The 24,001-nt window shown below is 41.0% G+C and overlaps 3 protein-coding genes across 4 annotated transcripts; 1 reads left to right on the forward strand and 2 right to left on the reverse strand.

Annotated features, from left to right (window-relative positions):
* Nucleotides 1–714: 714 nt before the first annotated feature.
* Nucleotides 715–3,646, forward strand: cdkn2a/b (cyclin-dependent kinase inhibitor 2A/B (p15, inhibits CDK4)). The gene is made up of 2 exons (XM_035637219.2): nucleotides 715–1,189; nucleotides 2,585–3,646. Exons 1-2 carry the CDS (start codon nucleotides 1,013–1,015, stop codon nucleotides 2,834–2,836), a joined length of 429 nt encoding a protein of 142 aa, XP_035493112.2. The 5' UTR covers nucleotides 715–1,012; the 3' UTR covers nucleotides 2,837–3,646.
* A 641-nt stretch (nucleotides 3,647–4,287) lies between these two features.
* Nucleotides 4,288–17,514, reverse strand: LOC118312539 (methylthioadenosine phosphorylase). 2 transcript variants are annotated; one of them, XM_035637214.2, is made up of 8 exons: nucleotides 17,367–17,514; nucleotides 15,568–15,654; nucleotides 15,369–15,427; nucleotides 14,935–15,102; nucleotides 9,760–9,862; nucleotides 8,935–9,174; nucleotides 6,305–6,427; nucleotides 4,288–5,454 (listed from the first exon to the last, which is right to left on the reverse strand). In XM_035637214.2, exons 1-8 carry the CDS (start codon nucleotides 17,388–17,390, stop codon nucleotides 5,416–5,418), a joined length of 843 nt encoding a protein of 280 aa, XP_035493107.1. In that variant the 5' UTR covers nucleotides 17,391–17,514; the 3' UTR covers nucleotides 4,288–5,415. The 2 variants fall into 2 exon arrangements, with proteins under 2 accessions (XP_035493107.1, XP_035493105.1); XM_035637212.2 differs by lacking the exon at nucleotides 17,367–17,514 and adding an exon at nucleotides 16,760–16,786.
* Nucleotides 17,515–18,165: 651 nt separating this feature from the next.
* toporsa (topoisomerase I binding, arginine/serine-rich a) lies at nucleotides 18,166–23,377 on the reverse strand. Its single transcript, XM_035637211.2, has 2 exons — nucleotides 23,195–23,377; nucleotides 18,166–21,549 (listed from the first exon to the last, which is right to left on the reverse strand). The coding sequence occupies exon 2, from the start codon at nucleotides 21,544–21,546 to the stop codon at nucleotides 19,132–19,134; it is 2,415 nt and encodes an 804-aa protein (XP_035493104.1). The 5' UTR covers nucleotides 21,547–21,549; nucleotides 23,195–23,377; the 3' UTR covers nucleotides 18,166–19,131.
* Between the last annotated feature and the right edge of the window lie 624 nt (nucleotides 23,378–24,001).

Consider the following 24,001-nt stretch of genomic DNA (forward strand, 5'->3'; position numbering starts at 1 on the left):
GAACCTTCTTGCGACAGTGCCAAACACCACGCCACAGTGCAGCCAGTGTTAAATATGATAATAATAATTTAGATAGGGGAAATAGGAAGTCCTCTCTCATAGTTATCCAGCCATTTGGCTCTGCTGCATATATTTCAAACAGCAAAATACCTGACCAGAGGTTGGATTTTTTATTAAACAAGCTTCTGTGTCCAGGGTCACGGTTGAAGTTTGAGACTCCAAACTAGTCACAGTATTTATAATGATAATGAGATATATAATAAATGTATAAATACTCTCTAAAAAGTAAAAAGTCCTGAATACAAAAGTATAACCATCAAAATATACTTAAAGTACCAAAAGTATATGTATGTGTGCAGAACCACAGACTGAGGGTTATTATTAACCCTATCTACACTATTTATTGATCAATTAATGTGCACTTTAATATAACAGTTGGGGCTTATTGTTATGACTTCATGCATCGCAAGATGGTGTTGAAACTTATGACAACAGCCATGCAGCCACACAACAGCTGATTTATTCTTGTATTTTTGCTCCATCAATCTTAATCTGTGCCTATGTTGTTGTTGTTTGTCGATCCGTCGTCTCCGCGCGAGGCCACCTCGGGAGAAACAGACGAGAGTCAAAGTGGCTGTCAAACGAACAACCGGCAGCCGCAGCGGCGCATGCGCACGATCGCGCCACTGCAGCAACAGACACTGACGTCACCCATTCAAAACAAGCCCAGACACACACCGAGCGACCGAGCGACCGGCCGCCGCCGCCGCTGCTCAGGCAATGCACGTCCCCACTCGCCAGGGCGAGACGCCACACTGACCAGCCGCGGGACGGCGGAGGACGAGCCGCCCACACATCCACACCATCGGACCGCGATCGTTCACCGCGCGCTCTCTCTCTCTCTCTCTCTCTCTCTCTCTCTCTTTTTCTTTTCCTCCCCCCTCGTCCTTTACCTCAAGCGGTTTCCTTTTCTCCGATAAGCATCACGCCATCGAGCTTTACCTGTGCATTTATGGAGACGCCGCCGCCGCCGCCGCCGCCGACCACGACCACGACCACGACGACGATGACCGTCGCGGATGAGCTGACGAGCGCCGCGGCGAAGGGGCGCACGGCAGATGTGGAGCTTCTCCTGCGGGGAGGAGCGGAGGTTAACGGGCTCAACCGTTTCGGACGCACGGCTCTGCAGGTCAGTGTCACCGCAATGCGCCTCGCCGGCCGATCCACTCTGCCCTGTGCGCACTCCGACTGCGTGTCAACACCACTGGCATCGAATGACAAAGTGTCCGCACAGGGAACGAGATCACAATTAGGCTGCTTGAAATATCTTCTTTCATTTTTGATTTCCCTAAGAAAGCTCTAAACAATTACGCGGAGTCCCGCGAGTCTCCGTGGACCGGTCCCACCTCAACTTTGTCCTGTTTTGTTTATTTGCGAAAACACTATCCAGCTGTTCTTTGAATTAGAATTTTTCAAAACGCAAAATGAAAACAAATACTCTTGAGGAGAGTTGAGATTTACGCACGAGTTACAATCGATGGTTTGACTTTAGGAACACTATTCATTTCTCAGTGCATACCAGGCGAAATATTAATATTAATAATAGTGTAACCAGGTCATGCGAGCAGCCTAAAATAGAGTGATACAGAAAATATTCTTATCATAATAAATATTTGGCTCTTCAATCCACAGGAAATGTCTAATCCAAGTGAGGTTTTATTCGGATCCGTCTTTCTTTCTCAAATAGGTTCTTACAGCAACACATGAGCAACTTTAACATAATAAGAGCTTCTAACAAGCCCAAATTTACCATATAGCGCATAATCTTATTGTTTTTTTTAAATATTTTCTATTGAAATTCCTTTTTGAAAATGCGTACACGTCTCAAAATGCAGACGAAGTGTCTTTGCGTCTAATCGAGCTTGTATTGTAGTGAAGGGGAAAACAACAACTCTCCTTCATACTTCGGTCGGTTGAATGAAATATAATTAGTCTTTTACGATGAAAGACAACGAGAGTGAATCTGTGGTGGGCCTTCTGAAGGCCTGTGGCGCAAATAAGTCACGATCTTTAACTCGGTGATGTCGGACTGGCATCGTTTTGTTTCGGTGCGTCCGAAGAGGAACAGCAACACTTCCACAAAATTAATAGTTCAGATGAAGTTAATTATAGTTCGTGTATTGGACAATGTCTGAAACCTGTTCTGTGCTTTGTACGAAAACGGTTTCATACGTGTTTTATCCGGAGCACCAGTTCGCCAAACAAGCGAGGTGCTGAAATGTGATTTTTTTTTTTTAATTCCAAATACCCAAAGATAAATTATCTGAAAAAAAAAGAAACGAGGAAGGTAAAAAAAAAAAATGATTGGGCCAGTGTGTCTTATTAAATCACAGGTGTACAAATCGTCGCTCTTGTGATCAATCCTCCATTATAATGGAGTAAATATATATTTGTAAAGCTTTTTTAAATTAGTTTCACGTTTTCATAGGCCTATATATATATATATATATATATATATATATATACGGCTGATGAAATGTATACGATCTGGGATCTCAGTGTGAATATATTTTCTCGATGGAAGGTGATGATGATGGGGAGCACACCGGTGGCCAGGGTGCTGCTGAAGCACGGCGCGGACCCCAACGTGGCGGACGGACGCACCGGGAGCAGCCCGCTGCACGACGCGGCCCGGGAGGGCTTTGTGGACACCGCGCGCCTGCTGGTGGAGCACCTGGCCGACCCGCAGGCCCGGGACAACGCCAAGTGTCGGCCCGTCGACTTGGCCAGAGACAACGGCCACGACGACGTGGTAGCTTTCCTGGAGTCTCTGTAAAAAAAAAAAAAAATGTTTTTGGAATCCGCCGGGCTGCTCCTTCTCGGTCCGGGACCGGGGAGGGCGGTGCTCGGGAGAGACGGGCCCCGCAGAGGCCCGCGGGCTCAACACCACACACTGACTGCTCTGCTGCAATATCTATTTTTTATTTATTCGTCTGTTTTTATCGAAGCATGACTGCATTATTATTATTATTTTTTTAACGAAATCAGGGTCATCAATTGGCACAAAGTCGCTAATATGTAAAATAACAAGCTAAAAAAAAAAAAAAAAGCTGCAATATAGTTATATCGATCGAAATGCTATTCGGTAAACTGTCGTGTACAGTTTACAGCGACACTAAGACTTTTTGTTTGATTTTTAGCTTCGGTTGTATCATTGGAAGATAAATTAGAAGCTTACTGTAGTTCGACCGTTTTAAATGTTTAGTTCTTTTCAGTAGGATTGTGGTCCGTTTTTCTCATAAACCCAATTAAGATTTCTGACTTCTCAATGGTTTTCCATGTCAAATATTTAACCAAATAACACAAAAACCATTGGAGAAAAAAAAAGCACGTTAGTGTCCAACTGATGCACTATATTCTGTAAGAATTATCTCTGTAGAGTCCCATTTTCTGTTTGTACAAATGATATCCACATCTCCGATAAGTATGCACTTTAGAAAAAAAAAAAATGTCAATGTAAAGTGTTTTATGGTAGGAAGCAGGTTAGAAGCAAAAGTAATCGGGTTATGCTTCTCATACTGTAATGTCTGGTTTACTGCAGATTTTAAATCAAGGGAGAATAGGGAGAATAAACTTTTGTTAGATACTTTTCCTTGGATTTTCTTTTCCCAAACAGGTTTTTAGGAACGGATCAGACACAGAAAAAATGCTTTACATAACTTCAAGTCTTATCATGTTATACTGAAACTCTGGCCTTTACACAACAATCACATCAAGGCTGATGCAACTTTTTTTTTTTTTTTTTTTTTCCACTGGACATTTTAGGGAGATATTCAAGTCATAAAACACAAAATGGAATACACTGTATTTGACAGAAGTTTGTCAACTTTTTACAGAGGGAACAGAAATGAAGCACCAGATTCAATCCCAGTACAAAAACGTACTTTTCTACACAAAAGGCCTTCAGGTTGCATCTGGGATGGATAGCAATGAGGAGTTAATAATGTGTAATGTATTATAGAAGCTACAGTAAGCGTCTACCTTTTCCTCAAGTTAAACATTAGCTGAATTTCAACTACCTATTTGGTTTTATGTCCCCCTATGATTTGAAGACACAGAAAAAGCACGTTTTGGTAACAGCAATAAAATCAGTTCACGTCAGTCCATTATATGTCAAACAGGAGGCTGTTTTTAGATTGTAATTATATAATGAAATAAAAAAAGGTATATTTCATTCCAGCAAACATCCATTCTTCCAAGACCAGAAGTTCAAATCTCAACAGGCAATTCCAGAGGATATAAATACGTCATTTATTCATCCTTACATTCTTTTTTGTAATTCCCATTTTTTAACTCTAATTCTAAAACATTACTCTTTTCAAACACTTGCCATTTTGCACAGGCTCAACATTATTCCACTCCATGCTGCACAATATGTTGATAGTGTTCGATATATATCTATATCTATATATATAGATATAAATATATATTTAGATATATCCAAAATAGGAAATACAAGGAGACCAACTTTTTTTAGATAGTGTGCAGAGTGATGAGGTTGAGATAAGAAAAAAATGAACACGAAAATGTTGATTTCATTAGATGGTGATGAATTTGACAATATATCAAATATTGTATGTGCAAAAGTGTCTCACCAGTGTCTATAGAGACAGTCACTGTACGTTTTTCATATACTGTCAACCGTTTTAATAGTAGCTACTGGAAAAGTTGCAGATCTGATACGATGATATATCAATGAAATGCTGCTAAATTTAATTTTTTGGATTCATGTGGCACATGAAAATATTCATGACAAACAAATAAAAACAAATGAGAACCACAAAAATATCAAAATGTTGCCCGATAAGATAGAAATACTCCCAGTGTTAATAACAAGATTTGATCCTGACAACATTTTGCTGAAGCCATTGTTGTGCTCCAGACATTGGCTTGAACTTTTTAAAGTAAATGACGAAGGCAGAAACTAAATATCCATGTGCTGCACTTGCAAATATTTTTTTATTACACAAATAGCAATAAAGACACCAATGGTTTACTGGCAAAAAGTATATGTATGTAAATTTGAAATGTTTACAGACAACGGAAAATAAAATCTAGAAAGTTAGATTTAAAATATTTTGTTGAGTGTTTTTATACTTCAACATGTGATTGGATTGAAGGCTTCCAGAGAGAAACGGTGACGTGTTGATGAAAACGAAGAGGGAGTTTTTTATGTTTGAGTCAGGGGGGAAAAACAGTGAAACTCCAGCTGAAAACACAGCACATGCATTATTTATGTGAGGCACTTTTTTTTGTGATTCACTGATGACAAATCCACAGGCAGAGTCGAGTCTGTTGTCCGTGTCGGAGTCGGTGCAGGTGGCGTCTCGGATTCCTTTTCTACTTTATTGTATTCTAGTGTTTTGGTAACATTACTGAAGATTGTGCCATTGACTGCAACAGAAGAAAGAAAAAAGTTTTTTCCCCCATGTACGTCTCACAGATAAATACACAGCCACAACTATGTTTTCTATGTCAAGATCATGTTAAAGTTGTTTCAGGTTACTCTTGAGGAGAAGTTTCCAGGAGGTTAGTTAATTTTCTTAAAAAGAAAAAACAGGATAGCATTATAAACTTTGTTTTTTAAGTTTCAAATAAAACATCTGTGCCGTCATTACTAAAATTCCAGTACTAAAGATTAAAACATGAGCGATTTTTAATGCTACACTTTTCCCAAAGTGTAATTGTTGACAATAAACAAAGACAAGTTCTGAATAGAAATAATCACTACTTACCTTACTGCAACCTCAATGTACTTCAAGCATGTTCAACACTTTTGATGCAAATCCCTCATCACGTTTAGTCATGTGGCATCACATCAGAGCATTTTTTCAATGCAAAGCCACATAACGATGATGTCTGCACTAACCTCATAGATAGAGGTAAAGCTCATTGTTTGCTCCTGGGGCTCAGGCGGTAGAGCGGGTCGTTGGTTTGATCCCCAGCTCCTGTGGCTGGCGTGTTTAAGTGCCCTTGGGCAAAATACTGAGCTCCCAAATTCCTCCAGATGGTTGTACCATCAGTATGAACGGCATGTAGTGTAAAACACTTTGAGTGTCACTTCTGCCACTTCGACCTCATTGTAAAAAATTTTATAATATATACTTTTATAAACCAGGCTGTGTTTTGAAAGGAGTCATACTGCAGACGGTTTGATTAGACCGACTGAAAGATAAACAGAACCTCTTTCACAACTTCTCCAAAGACTTGATGGAAACGATTCATCATAAAGTTGACAACTTACTTTCAAGGTCTTCATTGTCTGAGCCCAGTCCATCTGACTAATCTGCGGTATTGCAGTCAGCAGGATACTGCTGGCTTTGTTGGCGTTCTCCTTCATCGTCTTCATCACGTTGTCAACACAGACCTGACACAAGGGAAGAATAATAGCTGCCTGTGTTAAACGAAAAAAAGAGCAAAGGAAATTTCACTTTCTTGTCACTTTGTATTTCCAAATAATGTTGACATGGATCCTTCTTTACTTGTGCTAAATAGAACAAACGTTCGGTATGTGAATAATATGGCAGCAATCAAAAAGTCCCAATGGACATTCCTGGTTCGTGTTAATATTGTCTTATATTCTACATACAGCACCACACATACCTTCTGAATTCCCAAGCTTGTTGATGGCAATCCGACTAATGTGTGCTTAATATTTATATCAGTAAAAATTGCCTTTTATGCACTGTTTGTTTTAGTATAAACACTTGTGTATCTATTGAAGTCTTTTTTTTACAGTTAATGAATACACACTAGCAAGTACTTGCAGCTGTATTATTCGCAGTAATAAAAGAATAGATCAGCAGAGGAAAAAGAAAGTGAGGAAAGTGAGGCTGATTCATTCTGGAAAACACACGAATGAACACAGGGAGACAAAGTATATAACATATCGTTGATCCAACTTACAAGTGCAAATAAGTACTTGTTATCAATATATTGATGTTTCAGTTGAACAGAAGTTTGCAAATGAGTGACATAATCTAAAAGTCGACTAATGATACAGTTGAATTTTCACGCCACCTTAAATTGTGATTCGAGAAAACACAAAGTCACTGCATTGCACATGCAGCATGTCACGTGAGGTCACACCTCAATCCTGGAACCTGAGGTGAGCAGGAAAGTAAAAATAGGTTTGTTTATTAGCGCTGCTGTCACAACAGGGCCTGTGAGTAAGCCAGAGAAATATGTGTAAAATTCAAACAACAATTTCACCTAAGTGCGGATGTGAGCAGCAGATTATTGATTTTCTGGCATATTTCCGAGGCAACAAGTCTTAATGCCATTTCACCGGACGAGTCTATGTCACTGGCAATCTTCATTCTATTCACATTACATAACACCACTTCAAGAATGGGGGGGGGGGGGGTCAAAATGTCTGTCCTCGTTTATTTGCTGTGGTCTCAAGCAGAAACTGAGACCTCACTCATCTGGTCAAGATAATCCATGTATATCCATGTGAAAGTATCTATAATTCTTATATAATTTGAGTGTACAATACAGAGAGTCACAACTTCAGTTTCACCCATTAACCCTTCACTGGAGTGCTTTGTTTTCATATCACGCTCAACAACTAGGGCTCATGTTTTTGTGCCGTTTGCGAGGATGAAGACCGTGAAGTTGATGACTCAGTGTGAGTCAACCTCCTCTGGCAGGGGATCCACCGGAGGCTGGCAGGCAAACTGCCGGGGGAAGGCTGGGGCAGGAGGTAGTATGAAGCTGGGAGAGATTGGAGGAACAGGGGGGGGCGGTGGGCGGAAGGATGTGGTGAGTATTCGGCAACAGGAGGGGGAAGAGGTCAGCTGCAGGAACTCGGAAGTGGAGTTGTGAGTTGGGCTGGATCGGTGACAAATAAGCTGAATTCGCCCACACGCTGTATATCAACTGCAATATCCAGAGTGTCTGACAGAGAGGAGGTCACTCAGAAGCCATTAGAAGTCACAAAAGCCTGCTTATGGAGCACAGATGGCAAAAACCTCTGGAGAAACAGGGCTGCCTTGAAAGTGACAGAGTTGCAGAGAAGTTTATTTTCGTAATCCTGAACACAAATATTGTGATATTCTTTTGTTAAATATCCTGGAACAAATAATACGAGGGTTACTATCTCACAATGTTAAGGAAAGTAATAATCCTGGATCCGCACCAAAATTGAATGGGTTCTTCCCTGACTCATGTCCCATCCTTCTGCCAAGTTTCAACAGAAATCTGTTCAGTAGTTTTTGTGTAATCCTGCTGACAAACAAATTTAACAACCACCCAACAAACAAACTGGACTGGTATCTTGTGATTGTGTGCAATTTGGTGCAAATCCGGATTGTTCGGCTTGGCGGAGGTATGTGCTTTGCTCATCATCATTCTCGTTACCTCAGCCAAGGAATTTATGTTTTAGCCCCCGACTATGGTTTGTTTTTTGGTTGCTTTGTTTGTTTTTCTGCAGGATTACACCATTATTCACAGGGAAATTGCTAAAATTGTAGCAAAACGCCCTACCTCACAATGTTAAAGAAACAAAGAAACAAGATTCCAGCATCCACCCCTTCACCCGGATCCACCGCAAAATGACCCATGTCCCACCCCTCTATCAAGTTTCATGGCAATCAGTTCAGTAGTTTTGACTTGGTAAAGAAAAAGTGGTAAAGATTAATTACCTGTTATGACTTATATAGCAGATAAGTAATAAATCCTTTGTTTAACTGACATTATCATCCTGGTTACCGTCTCTAAAGTGATGATAGGCGTAAGGTTAAAAAAAAAAAGTCAGGATGGTGTGATGTCACCCAAAATGCATGGTGCTTCACCCTGACCAGCACTGACTCACATACACAGACAATGACCCAAGAAACACTTTAGTAATGAGATTGGCAGCCCGCCACTTACCGCCTCCTCGTGTTCCTTCCAACAGTCGTAGTCTGTTGCCATGGCGATGCTGGCATAGCACAAGCCGGCCTCCTTGGCGAGGACCACCTCGGGCACAGTGGTCATGTTGATGACGTCGGCGCCCCACTGGCGGAACATCAGGCTCTCTGCCCGCGCGGAGAAGCGGGGCCCCTCGATCGTCAGCATGGTCCCTCGCACGTGGCACTTGATACCCAGACTCCGGGCCACGTCCACCAAAACCTGCACCAGGACAGAAGAGCTAGTAAGTGTCTCCATCAAGCTCCATCAAGAGGAGGGTTCTGTTCACCATGGTTTGAATAGCTATTTATCTCATCTTCTTTAATGTGGTGTTGAATGACTAGCAGCAATTCCATGTGGTATCTGCTGATCTGCAAGCTTTTTCAGTCTATAGCACAAAGCAATAAACTGAAACAGCATAAACGGAATTGATTTTATGGACCAATATTTTTTGACTGACAAATACTGTTTTGTCAGTGTGGAAATTGAAATGAACTGAAGGTAAACTGCAATCTCAATGTTGGTAATTTATTTGAAAATTTAAAAAAAAAATATTTGAACTGTTCATGTATTGTACATGTTTATTTGTGAATGTTTCAAAACATGAAATGATTTAACATAATTACCTAAATCAGTTCAAAAAATGTATGCTCAATCTTGTTAGATTGTTTCCTCGAACACCATTTGACCACAACTTTAGACAAGATTATGGACAATACAAAAGTTTTGTAAAATTTAGTAAAAATGTACTGAAGCTCAGGTGACTTCTATGAAATGATCTATTTGTACAGGTTTTCATACACTCACATCTCTGGTTCTGTTGCAGAAAGGCTCAGCCATCGGGATATGACTCACGCCGGGAGGACTGGTTGGCTGTCCGTCATAAAGTGTCTGAGCTCTCTTGGTAGTCCTGGCAAAAGGAAGCAAACAGGAAGTAGTGAATGTTATTGTCAAGGTAAACTGGGTAAATAACAGATGCTCTTGTTGGATTTAGTTGTTGTGAATTGGCCAACAATCCACAAAGAGTAATATGTAAAAATAAAAAAATTATGGACAACTTAGTATTTATTTCTAAACATTAAACTTTATTTGTTTCAGTTGAACAACTAAAAACATTTTTTTAAATAAAAGGTGAGGTAAAAAACACATTCAAAAATAAAACAGACATCAATACACCAAAACACTTCTATAGGAAAAAAGGCTGAGCACAGATTGAGTGAAGAGAAAAAACATGGGGAATAGAGTAAACATAATGATATCATGAACCGACTATACAAGCATTTACAGGGCATGGCGGCACCTTCGTCTCCATTTTTACCGCAACGACTCTCCTTCAGTTGCAATTTTACACTAAGTTTACAGTTCTGCTGAATCAGTGGAGCTATACCAGGCACTGCGTCGTGCAGAGCGCTGCACAAACTCCTCCAAGAGACTGACTCACTTAGCCCAGAGACCTGAAGACATCCGGGTTTCTGTGACTGCCTGTGGGTCTTTTGTAAACACTGAATTATAAGAAGGATTGGTTATATTAAGAAAGATATGGGTCATAATGTCTACTGGTTATATTTTCCCAGCGATTAACGAGTCATAACACAATTATTTTAGGCATTTTAAATATGCATCTTTCAGTCGACGGTGATCTGTTATGTCGATGCCCAACCCTACCGCTTACTCATAACCCTTGCACTGGAACAATAAAGTGATTAAATGTTTTCAGCGAGCGGCAGCTCCACCCTACTTTGAGTGTGTGGGATAAACTGCGGACCGAGTACAATGATTGTGTGTGTGACATACGTCAAATTTGCTTGGCTTGACATTTCATTAGCAATGTAATTTTTAGAATCACTGTTGCAAATGGCTCCCACAGATTTATAATAACAAAATGTTTTTAAAAAAAAGGTGTTACAGACACCTACAGTACACGGCAAACTACAGTTTATAAATAGGACATTATCCATGCACTCGTGTCGTATTTAATCTGTGTTTTGGTTTACATAAATTCTGTTTTTGTTTTGAGAATATTAAGACAAAGTTTACTTTGTTTATAAAGGATTATTGTACAATTAAGTACTTCACGAGGTGATGTCATTTTGATTTATTTAGAAATTAACCCATATATAATCAAGTTTCTTTTATATAAATTATACTCTCTACATTTTTCAATTATTGATACATTTAAATGCAGATGGTGACATGGAAAACTTATCGACTAAATGTCAGTGTTGAGAGGCTATTTGTTTAAAATAACAAGTCAAAATGAAACAAGAGAATCTCAAATAAAGAGTAAACATAGAGAGTTTAGAGCCTTTGCAGTGTCAAGGCCTATGTGAGAAGCTAAAAGCTACAAACATGTCAAAAGCCAGCAGCACCGACCTACACAAGTAGGTAACTAAATTCTTGGTTTGGACAGAAAAACAATAGGGGATGATGACAACAAATGTGGCATCAATAAAGCGAAGCCCAGAGAAACGGCCGTCACATGTTGTGGGACAAGTCTGAACAGGTCCCGGCGAGCAACTTCCTCATTTCTGATAAACAGATCTTGTCTGTTCTTCATACTTGTCGCGGTCGAGTAAAAAAAAAAACACAGGGCAACGTGATGAACTTGTGTACGAGTGCACAGGAGAACACACTGACACAACTGTGGAAAGACAGTTCGCTACTCAGTTCGGCCTCAATTCAGCCAGTTGTACGCCAACCCGTCGGTAACAAATAAGCCACCCTATTTAAAAAGCACCTCTCACTGCACATATTGAGTTATTGAATGGAATTTGTGCAATCAGCCAACTGAGAGAGCACAACACTGCCTCGAGTCACGCTCATTGTATGCTACACATACGAACATATGGCATATATATAGAAGCCTCGAGGTCAAAGATACTGCTGAGAAAGTCTACTTTCTCATGCAAAGATATTCTCAGGTTCACCGGCAACGGAAGAATTCATAAGCACCGAATGCAATCTGAGCCACCGAGAGAGGATACCTGGTGTGTTCGTGGGCTGTCATCCCTAGAAAGCTGACTAGCATGGAAATCTAGTTATAAATATAGGCATTAGTGGCTAAATTTCACATCCAACAGTTACAGTTGCCTGTTGGCACCTGGTGATGGGAAGTCCAATATTCACTCTCTTAGCTCAGGTTGTTTAGTTTTTCTACCAACTCCTGAGGGAAGTAGCTTTTAACTTTTGCTGCTAAATGCTCCACTTTTAGGTAGTTGCTTACAGTGTCTGTTTTCCTTTCAAGGAGATAGTGGGCAGTAGGTTTATTAAACGTTTTCACAGAGAGAGTGAGGACAGTAGAGTTGTTCAATTAAAATGACAAGGAATTTGACTTAAAGCGCTGTAAAAACCAAAGGGAGCTGCTAATTCAAGGGATAATTCCTTGCAAGATTCATCATGAGAGCTGCTTTCAGGTATGCACCGAAGTCCGGACATTTTCCTGAAATTTTCTGGAGGGGCTGGGGAATGTGAGAATGCAAATGTCCACAAATATTTCTCCGCACATTTTCTGGAACAGAGCAGGTGGACGGGTTGATGAATGTTAACAAAAAAACTGCCTTCCGTAGCAGAATCATGGTCATGTCTCAACTCCTGCTGCTCTACCCAGATGCCACAGAATGTCCCTGCAGTTGTGAACGTGTCTGACTCTGACAATCTCCTGCAGTGTTCGTCATATGTGAACCGCTAAATCAAGACCCACTTTTCCAGAGTGCATGTTTAAAAAAACCACAACAAATAGACCACGACAGCACAAATAGTCAAAACCCTTATTATATACATTTAAATGTATTCATTTTCAAATCTGAGTGATTCAAAATATATTTACATGCACAAAGGCATGATATTGGCTCAGTAAAATGAATGAGAATGACTGAATGTTCACAGCTCAGAAAAGTGAGGCACTTCATACAACATGGACAGACAGGAAGGAAGGAACAGCAACTTTTTACGAATCTATCTTGGTAGCAAAGGTCGTGCTCCAGAAGCTCCATCGCCATATTGGTGTTAACCGTTTCCACAAGGGGAATGTCACAGAGACAACCTTTTTAATTCTCACCGAAGCCCGAAGCCAACTGTGACACTAGAGCGCTCGACGAAATATCAAACCGAGGTTAACAGTTTTATTTTCCCCTACTGAACATGATAAACAAACGTGGGCTTCGACAACCACAGCAAGTAAATTCCTTCCCTCTGTTTTCACTCATATCTGGACGCTCTTGTCACACGAGTACTGTCACTGAGATTTGTGGGAAGATGCTTGAATTGTTGCACAGTCGACCTCATCTACAGTTGTGACACAACAACCATTTGACTATTTGAAAAGTTACAGAGTGAGACATTGATCTGTTATAGCCTCATTTTACTGAGTTTCATTCATAAGAGAAGAACAGTGGAGTCATGTTACGTAACTCACATCAATGCACTCTGGAAACTTTTTTTTATACATATTGAATCTGTTTAATTAAGCAGAAACACATTTATGGCTGTGATGTGATGTTGCATATGTTATGATGCTGTTTTTATTATTTTAATGTTGCAAACATCAAAACCGTTGGATGTGAATGTCAGTCATAGAAGTCGCCGGTCTTGTAAACTTGAAAAGAAGTTTAATCTGCGAGTCTAAAATTTCCCCCAAAGTTTCCCTTGTCAACAGCTTTCACACATCTGGACAGGGGCTTTCTGATTCGCCTCGTTTCTCTGACTTCTCCCTGGTATTGATTGACCATGTGTGCACTGGTGTGAGAGAGAGAGAGCAGTGTTCCAGCTGCTTACAAAATAATTTGCCTGACATTACTCATGGCCCTCCATTTGACAGTGCCCACATTCATTCTGCTGAGAAGCACCGATCGCCCCCCGTGTTGAAGCAGTACGGAGCCAGAGTGAATCTAAAATTAGGATCAAGTTCTGAACCGTGTTTGGGACAGCTGGACTCTCCCTATTGAGCTCTTGGTTATCCTTTTAATCCCTCCTCGCTACGATGAGTTGTTGTTTTTTTTGCCCCATGGACAAAAGACAGCTGCTCTGGCTTTTGGATGATGCTTCACTTAAATGAGTTGTTTGAGTGACACACTCACCGAGCACTTTTATTAGAAACGCTGTACCCATACTGGGGTTGAGCCTCCGTTTGCTCTCAAAACAGCATCAGTTCTTTCCCAGCATAGATTCCACAAGGTGTGGGAAACATTGCTTTAAAGATCCAGGTCCATATTGATATGAATTCATCCGATAATTTCTAATTTCCACCGGTCAACTGACTGAAGAGGCCAGTGTGCTGAAGCGCACTGGCCACATTGTCATGTTCATGAAACCAGTATGAGAGGACTTTTCCTTTCTAACATGGTGCATTATCCTGCTGGAATTGGCCACTAGGAGATGGTAAATATTGGCCAAAAAGGGATGAACATGGTCAGAAACAACCCGCTATAGGCTGTGGCTTTTGAAAGACAATTGATTGGCATTAAAGGGCTCAAGTGTGCTAACAAAATATCCCTCACGTCATTTCACCACCACCAGCCGGGACTGTTGACACTGTTGACAGGCAGGGTGGGTCCAAGGAATCATGCTGTTTACACATAATTCTGACCCAACATCAACAGAAAGCCTGGTTCAGACCAGACCACCTCTTTAAGTCTTAACCTGCTGCAGCCTCAGGTTTCTGTTCTTGCCCGACTGGAGTGGATCCTCATGTCGCTGTATTCTGCTGCTGCCGCTCATCTTCTTCAATGGAACGCATTTTTATTCACAAAAGCAAAGAAGTAACAGGACCATAGACTGTATATAAAAATGGACCAGCAAAGGGCGACCACACCGCTTGCAAAAATAATCAGTTTCTATGGAAGTCTATGAGAAAATGACTCTCCTTCTCACTTGTGTCTGAGATACTCATTCATACAGGTCATAGTTATCCACAAGGGTGTTGATTCAGGACCAGCGATCAGCAATTTGAATCATAAGCTGCTGATGTGGTCACGTCACACTCACCTGTCAATGAACTGATCTACGATGACAATGTCTCCTGGCTGGATCTCCTCCCGGAGTGAGCCACAGGCCGTGGTCACCAGGAGATGTGTACAGCCCTCTTCTCTCAGGGCCCAAATGTTGGCCTGGTAATTCACATTGGATGGCATTATGGTGTGTTGTCTCCCATGCCTATGAGTAGGAGAATTACAAAAAGAAACTGTATTAGAGACATACATCATTACATTGATTTAAAGATCAATTTCAGAAATATGAAAATATATGCTCCAATTTAACATGAACCTCATTTTTACATGGGAGTGAAATACCGTGTGAAGAGATGCATCCAGTGTCAAATACACTGGATGCATCTCTGTATTTGACACATGAATTTCCACTAGATGGTGCCAACAGAACACATTTTCATGATTCCCACAAGTAAAACGCCCTTTTCTTACCTTGCGAGCAGCACGCATTCCACATTTTTTATCCTCCCCAGTATCAGGGCATCAGATGGCTGTTCAAGAAAAGCAGAATGATCAAGTTACACATGAAACAGCACTGCAAGGAATTATATTACAAGAAAAAAATGCCATTAGAGCTTAGTGTTTAGATGGCTCTATTAAATAAGAAACTTTAAACCACAATTTCACTAACCTTTCCATACGGTGTATCGACATATCGCTCAGTCCTTCCCTCCAAGATGTCTGGATCATCAAGGCCTGAACCACCAATTATTCCAATCTAGACAAAAAAATTATTAAAATATCATTAACAGTCTAGTCATTTGAGACTCAATGTCTGACCAAAAACCCTGTAGACAAATTTCAAAGTAAATACAAAAATGTATACATAAAACATTTACAATGCACAAACAGGACCCATCCAAATCAAAAAAGGGTGGGAAAAGAACTCGCACATCCAGTAAAAACATTTTTGATATGTGCTGGATGAACAACATATCAGAAAAGTTTGAAAAGAAGATCTGCATACCCATAACCTCCCGGTGAATGATTTAATATGTAGTGACGTTTTAGAGCACAAGGCTCTTCCTCGCCATCAGAATCTCCATCATCCAGGTTAAACAACTCACGTGATGTATCACAAGTACATCAGTTGTCAGCAATAAAAATATTATACATCATTAGGTGGTGAGTGCGAATCGTCTCTTTTCACAAATTTAAATTAGTCACTAATCCATTTACCAAAGGGCAAATTCCTCTGATGACACATGACGATGCTGTTATGTCCCTCTAAGAGAAAAAGCTGTGTTTGCACATACTGTATTTATTTTACTGCTTATGCTCAGCTGATGTCAGTGCCTGAATCTAGCACCATATACACATTATTTTCACTACATTTCAGTGGCTAATATTGTAAAGCTGCACCTAACTATTATTTTCCACTGTCACAACTGATTATTTTGACTAAATTAAGCCATTAATCATTTTGTCTGTAAATGTTGTAAATGTAAAATTGTAAAAAAAAAAATTTTTTAAAAAGCAAACAGCTACTGACAGTCTGGGTACTCCTCGCACAGTCCAAACTGTCATCTCTAACTTTATTTCAAGAGTGTGAATGGTTGTATGCCACTGTGTGTTTGAGTCCTGTGATAGATTTGTAAACAGATTAGCTAATGGATGGATTTTACATACAATCATATATGATTTACACTTTATAAAATATGTCCCACCTGAAAACCAGCTACAACACTGACATGCACTTCGTAACAGTTATACACCAATAGTCCTACATCTTTTAGTTTAGATTTCTGAGAGGTGTTGTGTTTCGTGGTGCAGTGGATCTGTACTGCAAAGCACAGGTGGTGTTTCTGCTGTTTGGACTCTACCTTCACTGACATGCTATGAACGGATGAATCCGTCAGCATAACTCAACAGCAGAACGACCATTACGATGTTGTATGAGACTGGAGTTGTTCCAGGTGGTTGACAGCAGCAGTGTATGACAGCATGACACAAAGGGCCAGGCTGCCTTCAGAATGACTGTGTGCCGATTATACCTTTAGTTATTTAAAGGTTTCCAGAGAAGTTTTACTTCATGTTCCTTGAGGTAAAGACTTTGCTACTTCCTCCATCCGCGTTGAGAGGTTGTGACGGTGCGTGGGTCAAATATGTCGGGTGAACACGTGCTACGGAGACTGTACCTGTCATGGTTCCTCTTTAGCACAAACACACACACACACATAAACCTTGGGGATTAGCCTGAGAATGTTAGCACGAGTTTTAGTTGTCTTCATTTAAAGCCGTACGACTTTTGTGCTTTTGCTAAAACGAAGCTAACGCCTAAGAGCTTGTAATCCCCCCACGCACTTCAGGTTTGTCAGAGCTGCAGCTGGTTTACAGTCGCCTAGCTAAGCGTGCTCGTTGAATATCTCCGGGTCCGCGTGTTCAGCGAGCGAGGTTTGACAATGTCACATTACAGTTTAGTTTTGTCACCTTAATGGGCGCCGTGGAAGCCATGACTGATTTGTCTCGCCTGTAGGAGTGAAGAGGTGACCAAGTCCAGGAGAAGAAGCTCTACAGACAAACGGTCGTTAACAACATCCACCTGAGCAACGGACGTTAAACATTTAGCTTCCGGTTGGACTCCTTTCAAAATAAAAGCAGGCGAACCTACACTGAAAAAAATACAATTGCTTTCCAACTTTAAGAAAAATACTTTGACTGGTAAAACACAAATAAATTATGTTCAACTTAAAGTTAACAAATTCAAACAATTGATACGTTTTAGTCATCCAAACTTAATTCCTTTATTTTGTGTCACCAATTGAAGTAATTTTTCAAAGTTCATAAGCAATCCTTTTTTTCACTGTACCTTCACAAGTTATTTTAGGTTTTTATTTTTGTCTATTTCACTGCTGATCCATCCCCAAAGCAAACAATGTATTTGTGTTTATATTTATCTGTTTGTTTCCTTTCAGCTGTCTGCAATACTAAATCTGCTCAATGCTTGAAACACCCTGTAATCCATCTGTGAAACCTAATGTTCGTTCTTTGTATTTTTGTGTCCATGTAACAAAGTCAAGATTTATTTACCAAACATATATTATTCTTTAATAACTGCCCCTATTACCTGTCTCAGCCAAGTTGGATAAATATTATACAAATTCAAAGAAAGAGCAAATTTTTAAATCTTTCGCAGTCCAGACTGAAGATGACTAAAAGAATCAGGAAGAAAATCTTTTTTACTCCGTTCGGCCATACCTAAAATAAAATAAAAATCAAATACACACAGTGTTTCTCAGTACATTTTAATTTTAAATAAAATTAGATAGAAAAGAGCTCATTCTGAAACATAAACACCGTCTGCCGATAACAGGATGTGCTCCATGAGCAACAGGTAGAAATGTTTTGTCTAAAGAATATAGCCGACTTATTATAACCAATAAAAAATAATCACTGTACTCGACCTTATCCCTGAGAGCACTTTCAAAACAAAATGCATCCATTTAAGAAAATTAATTTCCAGAATGAGAATTGACACTTGTTTAAAAAAATAAAAGATGTGACACTCCCAATATTATTCTTTTCTGCCTAATCAAATAGTGGCATGTTGCACATTGAAACGCATTATTTTAGGCATTAGCCAACACAGTCAAAGACATAAACAGTAATTTTTCTGATGATAACCACCCGTCGGTTTAACACAGATGTGTGTGTCCAATGAGCAGTGAAAAAACTTGTGATATTTAAAAGGGATATGAGTATTCACCCCACAACCTTCAAGCTCTGGTGAGTTTCAGCACACTGAATATGGTTTTGATCTAAACTATTGCTGCCACGCATTGGCCAATGAGAATGAATCCACCGGTTCCCGTTCGACACAGCGGGAATCAGGACCTCCACCTCTCTATAGCTTTTTTCAGACATGAACTCTGTGAAATTGGGTCCAGACATTTTGTGGAGTTTGACGTTCGCATATGAAGAACCAAGCAGGAGATTGTCAGAGTCAGACGAGTTCACAACAGCAGGAGTATTTCCTGGACCCTCAGGTGAGGGGTGGTGCCGGGTAGCACTCACTCCTGCTGTAGTCTCACATGAGCTCACTCGAACATTCTCCCGAAATTTTACTAGGGGGGCTGGCAGGAAACATTCCAGACTATGTATAAAGCAACACTTGCGGACATTTGCATCCTCACATACAGCCCCTCCGGAAAGAGTTCAGTAAACTGTCCGGACTTTAGTTTTGTCAGAAAGCAGCTTAAGATGGAGAGGCCAGAGTGGCACCTGTGGTACTGTCAATAGCGTTGTCCTTATTATTGCTGCTGTCCTGGGCGACCCCGTCATCAGCAAGAGAATCACTGTCACTGCCAATGGTGATTACAGTGGGCGAGTGCTTCTCCGTGCGCTCGTTACTCTTGTGCCGTTTGCTTTTTTTCTTGTGTTTCTTCTTTTTCTTATGATGCCGTTTGCTCCGTTCTTCTGCGTTTTTGTCGTCGACGAGCTCCACGCTGAGGCTCCTTCTGGTCTTACTCTGCCTCTCTTTGGATTTCTTTCGATGTTTCTCTTTGCTTTTTTTCTTGTGTTTTGATGATGATGTGGAGGTGTCACCTTCACGATATGCTTTGGGAAGTGTGCTTTTGGACGGTTCCTCCAAATGCCTCGTTTTGTATTTCCTCTTTCCACCAGGCTTGTCATTGTGGGATTTCTTTTTAGCAGAAGGAGAGCAACTACTGGAATACGATCGAGAACGCCTCCTGCCCCTTCTCCGCGAATCTCTGCTGCGGCTCCTGGAGCGAGAGTACGAGTGCCTGTCTGAGTAATTGCGACTACTGTAATAGTAAGACCGCTTCTCTGTATAATGTGTCCCACTGTCATTTCTGTCTTGGCTGTAATGTCTATATGACTGATAGTTCTGATAATTGTCCCTCCTTTTAGAACGACTGTGACGTTTTGAGTACGAGTCTCTGCCACTCAAGTAAGAATAACCTCTTTCCTTGGATGGAGTGTTGACGCTGCTCTGGGAGACAGCCTGACTCCTGCTGGATGGCCTGTGCTCTCGACTACTTGACCTCCTCCTTCTCCTCTGGTCTCGGTCCTTTGACCAGTGACTCTCCCTAGATCTGTCATTGCCGACAAATCCTCCCTCTGTGTCTTTTCTGTCTGACTTACTGGATGTCTTGTGATTACTAAATGTTGGAGAGGTACATCTTACTTTTGAATCAGAGCGATGATTGCGGTCTGTTTCTACATTTTCTGACCGCCCAGCACCACTTGGATCACTACTCTGCGAAGCTGGAGGACTGAGACTGGAGAAGCGGATGTGTTGAGGTAAACGAGGCACTTCCTTAGTATCTTCATCAGAGTCGGAGGAGAGCTTAACCAGCTCGGGAGTCCTGTCAAATGTTGGCCTGACAAAGCCTACAATGACACAGTCATCGTTGTCAGAAGACAAACACTCTTCGTTGTTACCTTCACCCTGAGTCATGTCTGTGTTGTTATGGGGGCGCATTTGCTGTGGAGAAGCCCCAAACCCCTGTGACTCCTCCTCTAAGCTGCTGTCTGAGTCTGAGTCGAGGACTGACAGATGCTCTGCCCTGCTCTGCTCTGCTGTCGTGGAATACGACGGCCCAGGCGTCTCATCATCCCACACCGATTGACTCAGAGTAGACATGGATTCTCCAGGTGGGTCAAACTCAGCAGACTGTTCCTCGTCTTCTGAAATGGCTATTACAGATGAGTTGGAACTGCTGTTTTCATTTGAAGAAGGGGCTGGGCAGTCATACACAGCATGCTGGTCATACGCCTCCATGTTGAAGGGGGCTTTTGCAAAGCTGATGAACTCATGAAGAAAGTGCTCCGTGCGCCCCTGGATGAACGGCCTGAGCTCTTCCTGAATGGCCCCATCCTCCATGTCGAAACGTGTGATGCGGGACATGATGATGTGCTGAACTATGTTGACCAAAGAGCCGTGGGAACCGTACAGCACATTGAGTTCTCTTTTCAGCCAGGGGATCAGTCGATGTAGGCAGGCAGGATTTGTTCGATAGAACTCAGCAGTGGTGTCCCGCGAGCGGCCACCATCCCGAACAGTCCGTACCCTCACCCCCCGTCGGTACAGTTCCCTCCTGAAGTTGATCATTTCCTGTTCTCTGACATTGTTCACGGCCCTGCCCTCACTCGCAGCTCTCCTCTTGGCTGCCAACCTCATCATCATGCGCCGGATGTAACGGTCCTGGGGCTGCTGGGGAGGGATTGTTGAGGCTTCGAACATCACTCCATTGTCTGGAGGTGGAGAGGTCCTTTCACGCATCTGCCGGTGGACTCCAGTAAGAGTTGTGCGGTATCTAAACCGCACTCCCCCAAAACTCCCAAAGGAGCCATTATTCAATGGCTGCAAGTCATACTTCTTAAAGTCTTGCTCTGATTTTATACTGTGATAGATTGAATTGAATGGCTGTTTGCATAAAGGGCACTCTGCTTTGTTCTTGGACCACTCTTGAATACAACGGAAACAGAACTTATGCAGGCAGAGGTCCAGGTATGAAATGTTGTTAAACATGTCCAAGCAGATGGGACACTTGGAGTCTGGCGACACCTCTGCAGACATCGCGTCAGAGGTTTTCCTTCTTCCACTCTTCTGGCTCTGCTGCAGGGCTAACTTAATTGCTGACATGATCTGACATGAAAAAAAAAGATGGTTAAAAATAAGTTTTAATAAGAAAGTTTCACATTTACCAAATAAGAAATGTAAGGCAGGCTTTTCCAGGGTGCTGTATGTGAGACCGCAAATGCCCACAAATGTTGCTCCAGGTCTTTTTTCAGCCAGCCCCGAGTAAAATATCCAGAGAATGTCCGTGTGAGCCTATGTGAGAATATAGCACCTTGAGTAATGCATATGCAGTGGATTCATGAGGCAACTTTAAAGTCTGAATGCTATGCCTTAATCAAAGAAAAAACACATTAAACTGCACATTAATTTCCTGGTCGAGTCACAGTGTGCAGACCTTTCAGTTGCCTTTAGTTTCAGCACTGGACTTACAGTACCTGTGCACTACACATGAAGAAGAACTAAAAAAGATAAGCACATTTCTGTATACACATCAGTTTTAACCATAGGTTCTGGGGTCACTATATTATTATAGATACAACTGTACAATTTAAAGCAAATCAATACAAAAGATCTGCAGTAAACTCAACATTTAGGAAGATTATACTGTTCAGTTTTTGTTAACCTTGCCATAGAGGTGTTCGTCCAATCACGCAAGTTTTAGCACAGAGGTCGAATTAGTCCCAGTGTTGTGCTGGACTTAATTATATTCATTAGTGTCATTAAAAGTCTGACACCACCACACGTGTTCATAGGGAGAACACAAAGTTATGAGCACTTCTCAACCCCATCCATATTTTCAACAATGTTGACAAATTCTGATCATTATAGGCTTCATAAACTGGAACTGTGGGCTCTTGTATTGAATAACATTGTGCAGGTGAATGTAATGAAGTGTATGTCCTGGCGTTTTTCCCAGAAACGTATTATTCATTTCTCGTCATTAACAATTTCTCACTTTCTTATGAACCCAATCAAATATACCCCCCTAAAAAATGGATTTCTTACCAGATAATCTAGTGCTATAATGTGTTTTTATTTTATTTCATAACAACCTATTTCGTTCTAAAACTGCATGTGCACACCAGTAATTTCAGACACACCCAACTCAGTACAAATACACGTACGGCAAATCGTCAATAATACATTTATGTCTTTGAACATAACGACAGAAACTCAGGTCGTGACTGATAATGTTGTTAAGCACACAAGGCAGAATACATAACACAAATGAGTAGCGTTATGTCAGACAACCATGACCCTTCTTTAGCAGATCTGATCGCACTGTACCATCGAGACCCTGTATACACCGCGATCGTTTGTCACTAATCTTGATAGGCGTATCTTAGATTGTCAAAAGATCACAATGTGATGAACCTGATATTAAATAGACGATTGTTTTTGTCCTTCCTTCCTCGCCTTCGATTGTGTTGTTCATCTGCTTGTTAGCTTAGCACGTTAGGCTAGAACCGCACCAGGCGCCGACTGTATGAAGGAGAGTGGAGTCTCGTATCAAGTGGGAATACGCCGCATTAGGTGCTGACATTATATTGACAATTTCAAACTACTCTGTCAGAAATTGACGCAACCGGTTACCAGAACTCCTGGCTTAAGTTTACGAACAGATTGACTTGTTTAGCTACAGTTAGCAGGCGAGCTAACTAGGCTAATATGCTATCTAGCTATATAGCTAGGACGTTGGAGAAAAGTTTACCTCTGACTTCCTCAAAGACGTATAAGGTTGGCAGTTAACTATCCTTCTTCTTTTGGTAGAAACAGATCCATTTCTACGTGATTTTCGTTCCCGACAACCTGGCTTCGTTACACTCCCTGGATTTCACAACCTATCGTTCATGAATATTATATCTATATATGTTTGGTTTGAATTCCACAAGCCATTTCCGCCCTTCAAAATAAAAGGAACATCTCGCAATTTGAAAAAACACAAAAAGTATTTTTACGCAAAAAAAAATAAAGATCAACCACTAATGAAAAAAATATATACAAGTATGAAATATTTTATCATTTTATATGAACATTTTTATTATTAATAAACGTTGCTTTCCGGTCGGTGCTCAACAAAATAAGAGACATTTAGGCCATGTTTTTCATGTTATATGATGCCCAGTGTCGACTTCAGACAGCTTGACACTTTAATACCTGTTGTCCCTTTTTACTGCCCTACCAATAGTAGTGTAGTGGAGGGTATGCGCAGGTATGCGGCGTATTTTTCAATCGACATCGCGTGTATCCACTTCTAAATCGCCTCTGATGCACATTAGGATAGCGCAAGAGTGGCACGCCTTCCTCTCTCTCTGATTGGCTTGTTCTCGTTGCCTTTGTTGTTAGGTTGGATAGATGAGGAATGGTGATTGGTTAGTTAAAATAAGAATGTCAGAGTCCCCTAATCAGAGGCAGAGTAGGGCGCAAACGAAGGCATGATACCACTATACCCACTAAATGTACATTTTGACACTGTATATGTCATATCCTTTCACATTACACATACAGCTAAATATAA

The sequence above is a fragment of the Scophthalmus maximus genome, chromosome 8 (assembly GCF_022379125.1).
Source record: "Scophthalmus maximus strain ysfricsl-2021 chromosome 8, ASM2237912v1, whole genome shotgun sequence".
NCBI classification, from domain to species: Eukaryota; Metazoa; Chordata; class Actinopteri; order Pleuronectiformes; family Scophthalmidae; genus Scophthalmus; species Scophthalmus maximus.

What these genes read in the sequence shown, in the direction of transcription:
- cdkn2a/b (XM_035637219.2), top strand. Translation starts at nt 1,013, where the DNA reads ATGGAGACGCCGCCGCCGCCGCCGCCGCCGACCACGACCACGACCACG. An exon ending in TCGGACGCACGGCTCTGCAG is followed by an intron (nt 1,190 to 2,584) that starts GTCAGTGTCACC and finishes TCTCGATGGAAG; the next exon opens with GTGATGATGATGGGGAGCAC.
- LOC118312539 (XM_035637214.2), bottom strand. Translation starts at nt 17,390, where the DNA reads ATGGCTTCCACGGCGCCCATTAAG. An exon ending in GGAAGGAACACGAGGAGGCG is followed by an intron (nt 6,428 to 8,934) that starts GTAAGTGGCGGG and finishes CCCTTGTGTCAG; the next exon opens with GTCTGTGTTGACAACGTGAT. An exon ending in AGACAATGAAGACCTTGAAA is followed by an intron (nt 5,455 to 6,304) that starts GTAAGTTGTCAA and finishes CTTCTGTTGCAG; the next exon opens with TCAATGGCACAATCTTCAGT.
- toporsa (XM_035637211.2), bottom strand. Translation starts at nt 21,546, where the DNA reads ATGTCAGCAATTAAGTTAGCCCTGCAGCAGAGCCAGAAGAGTGGAAGA.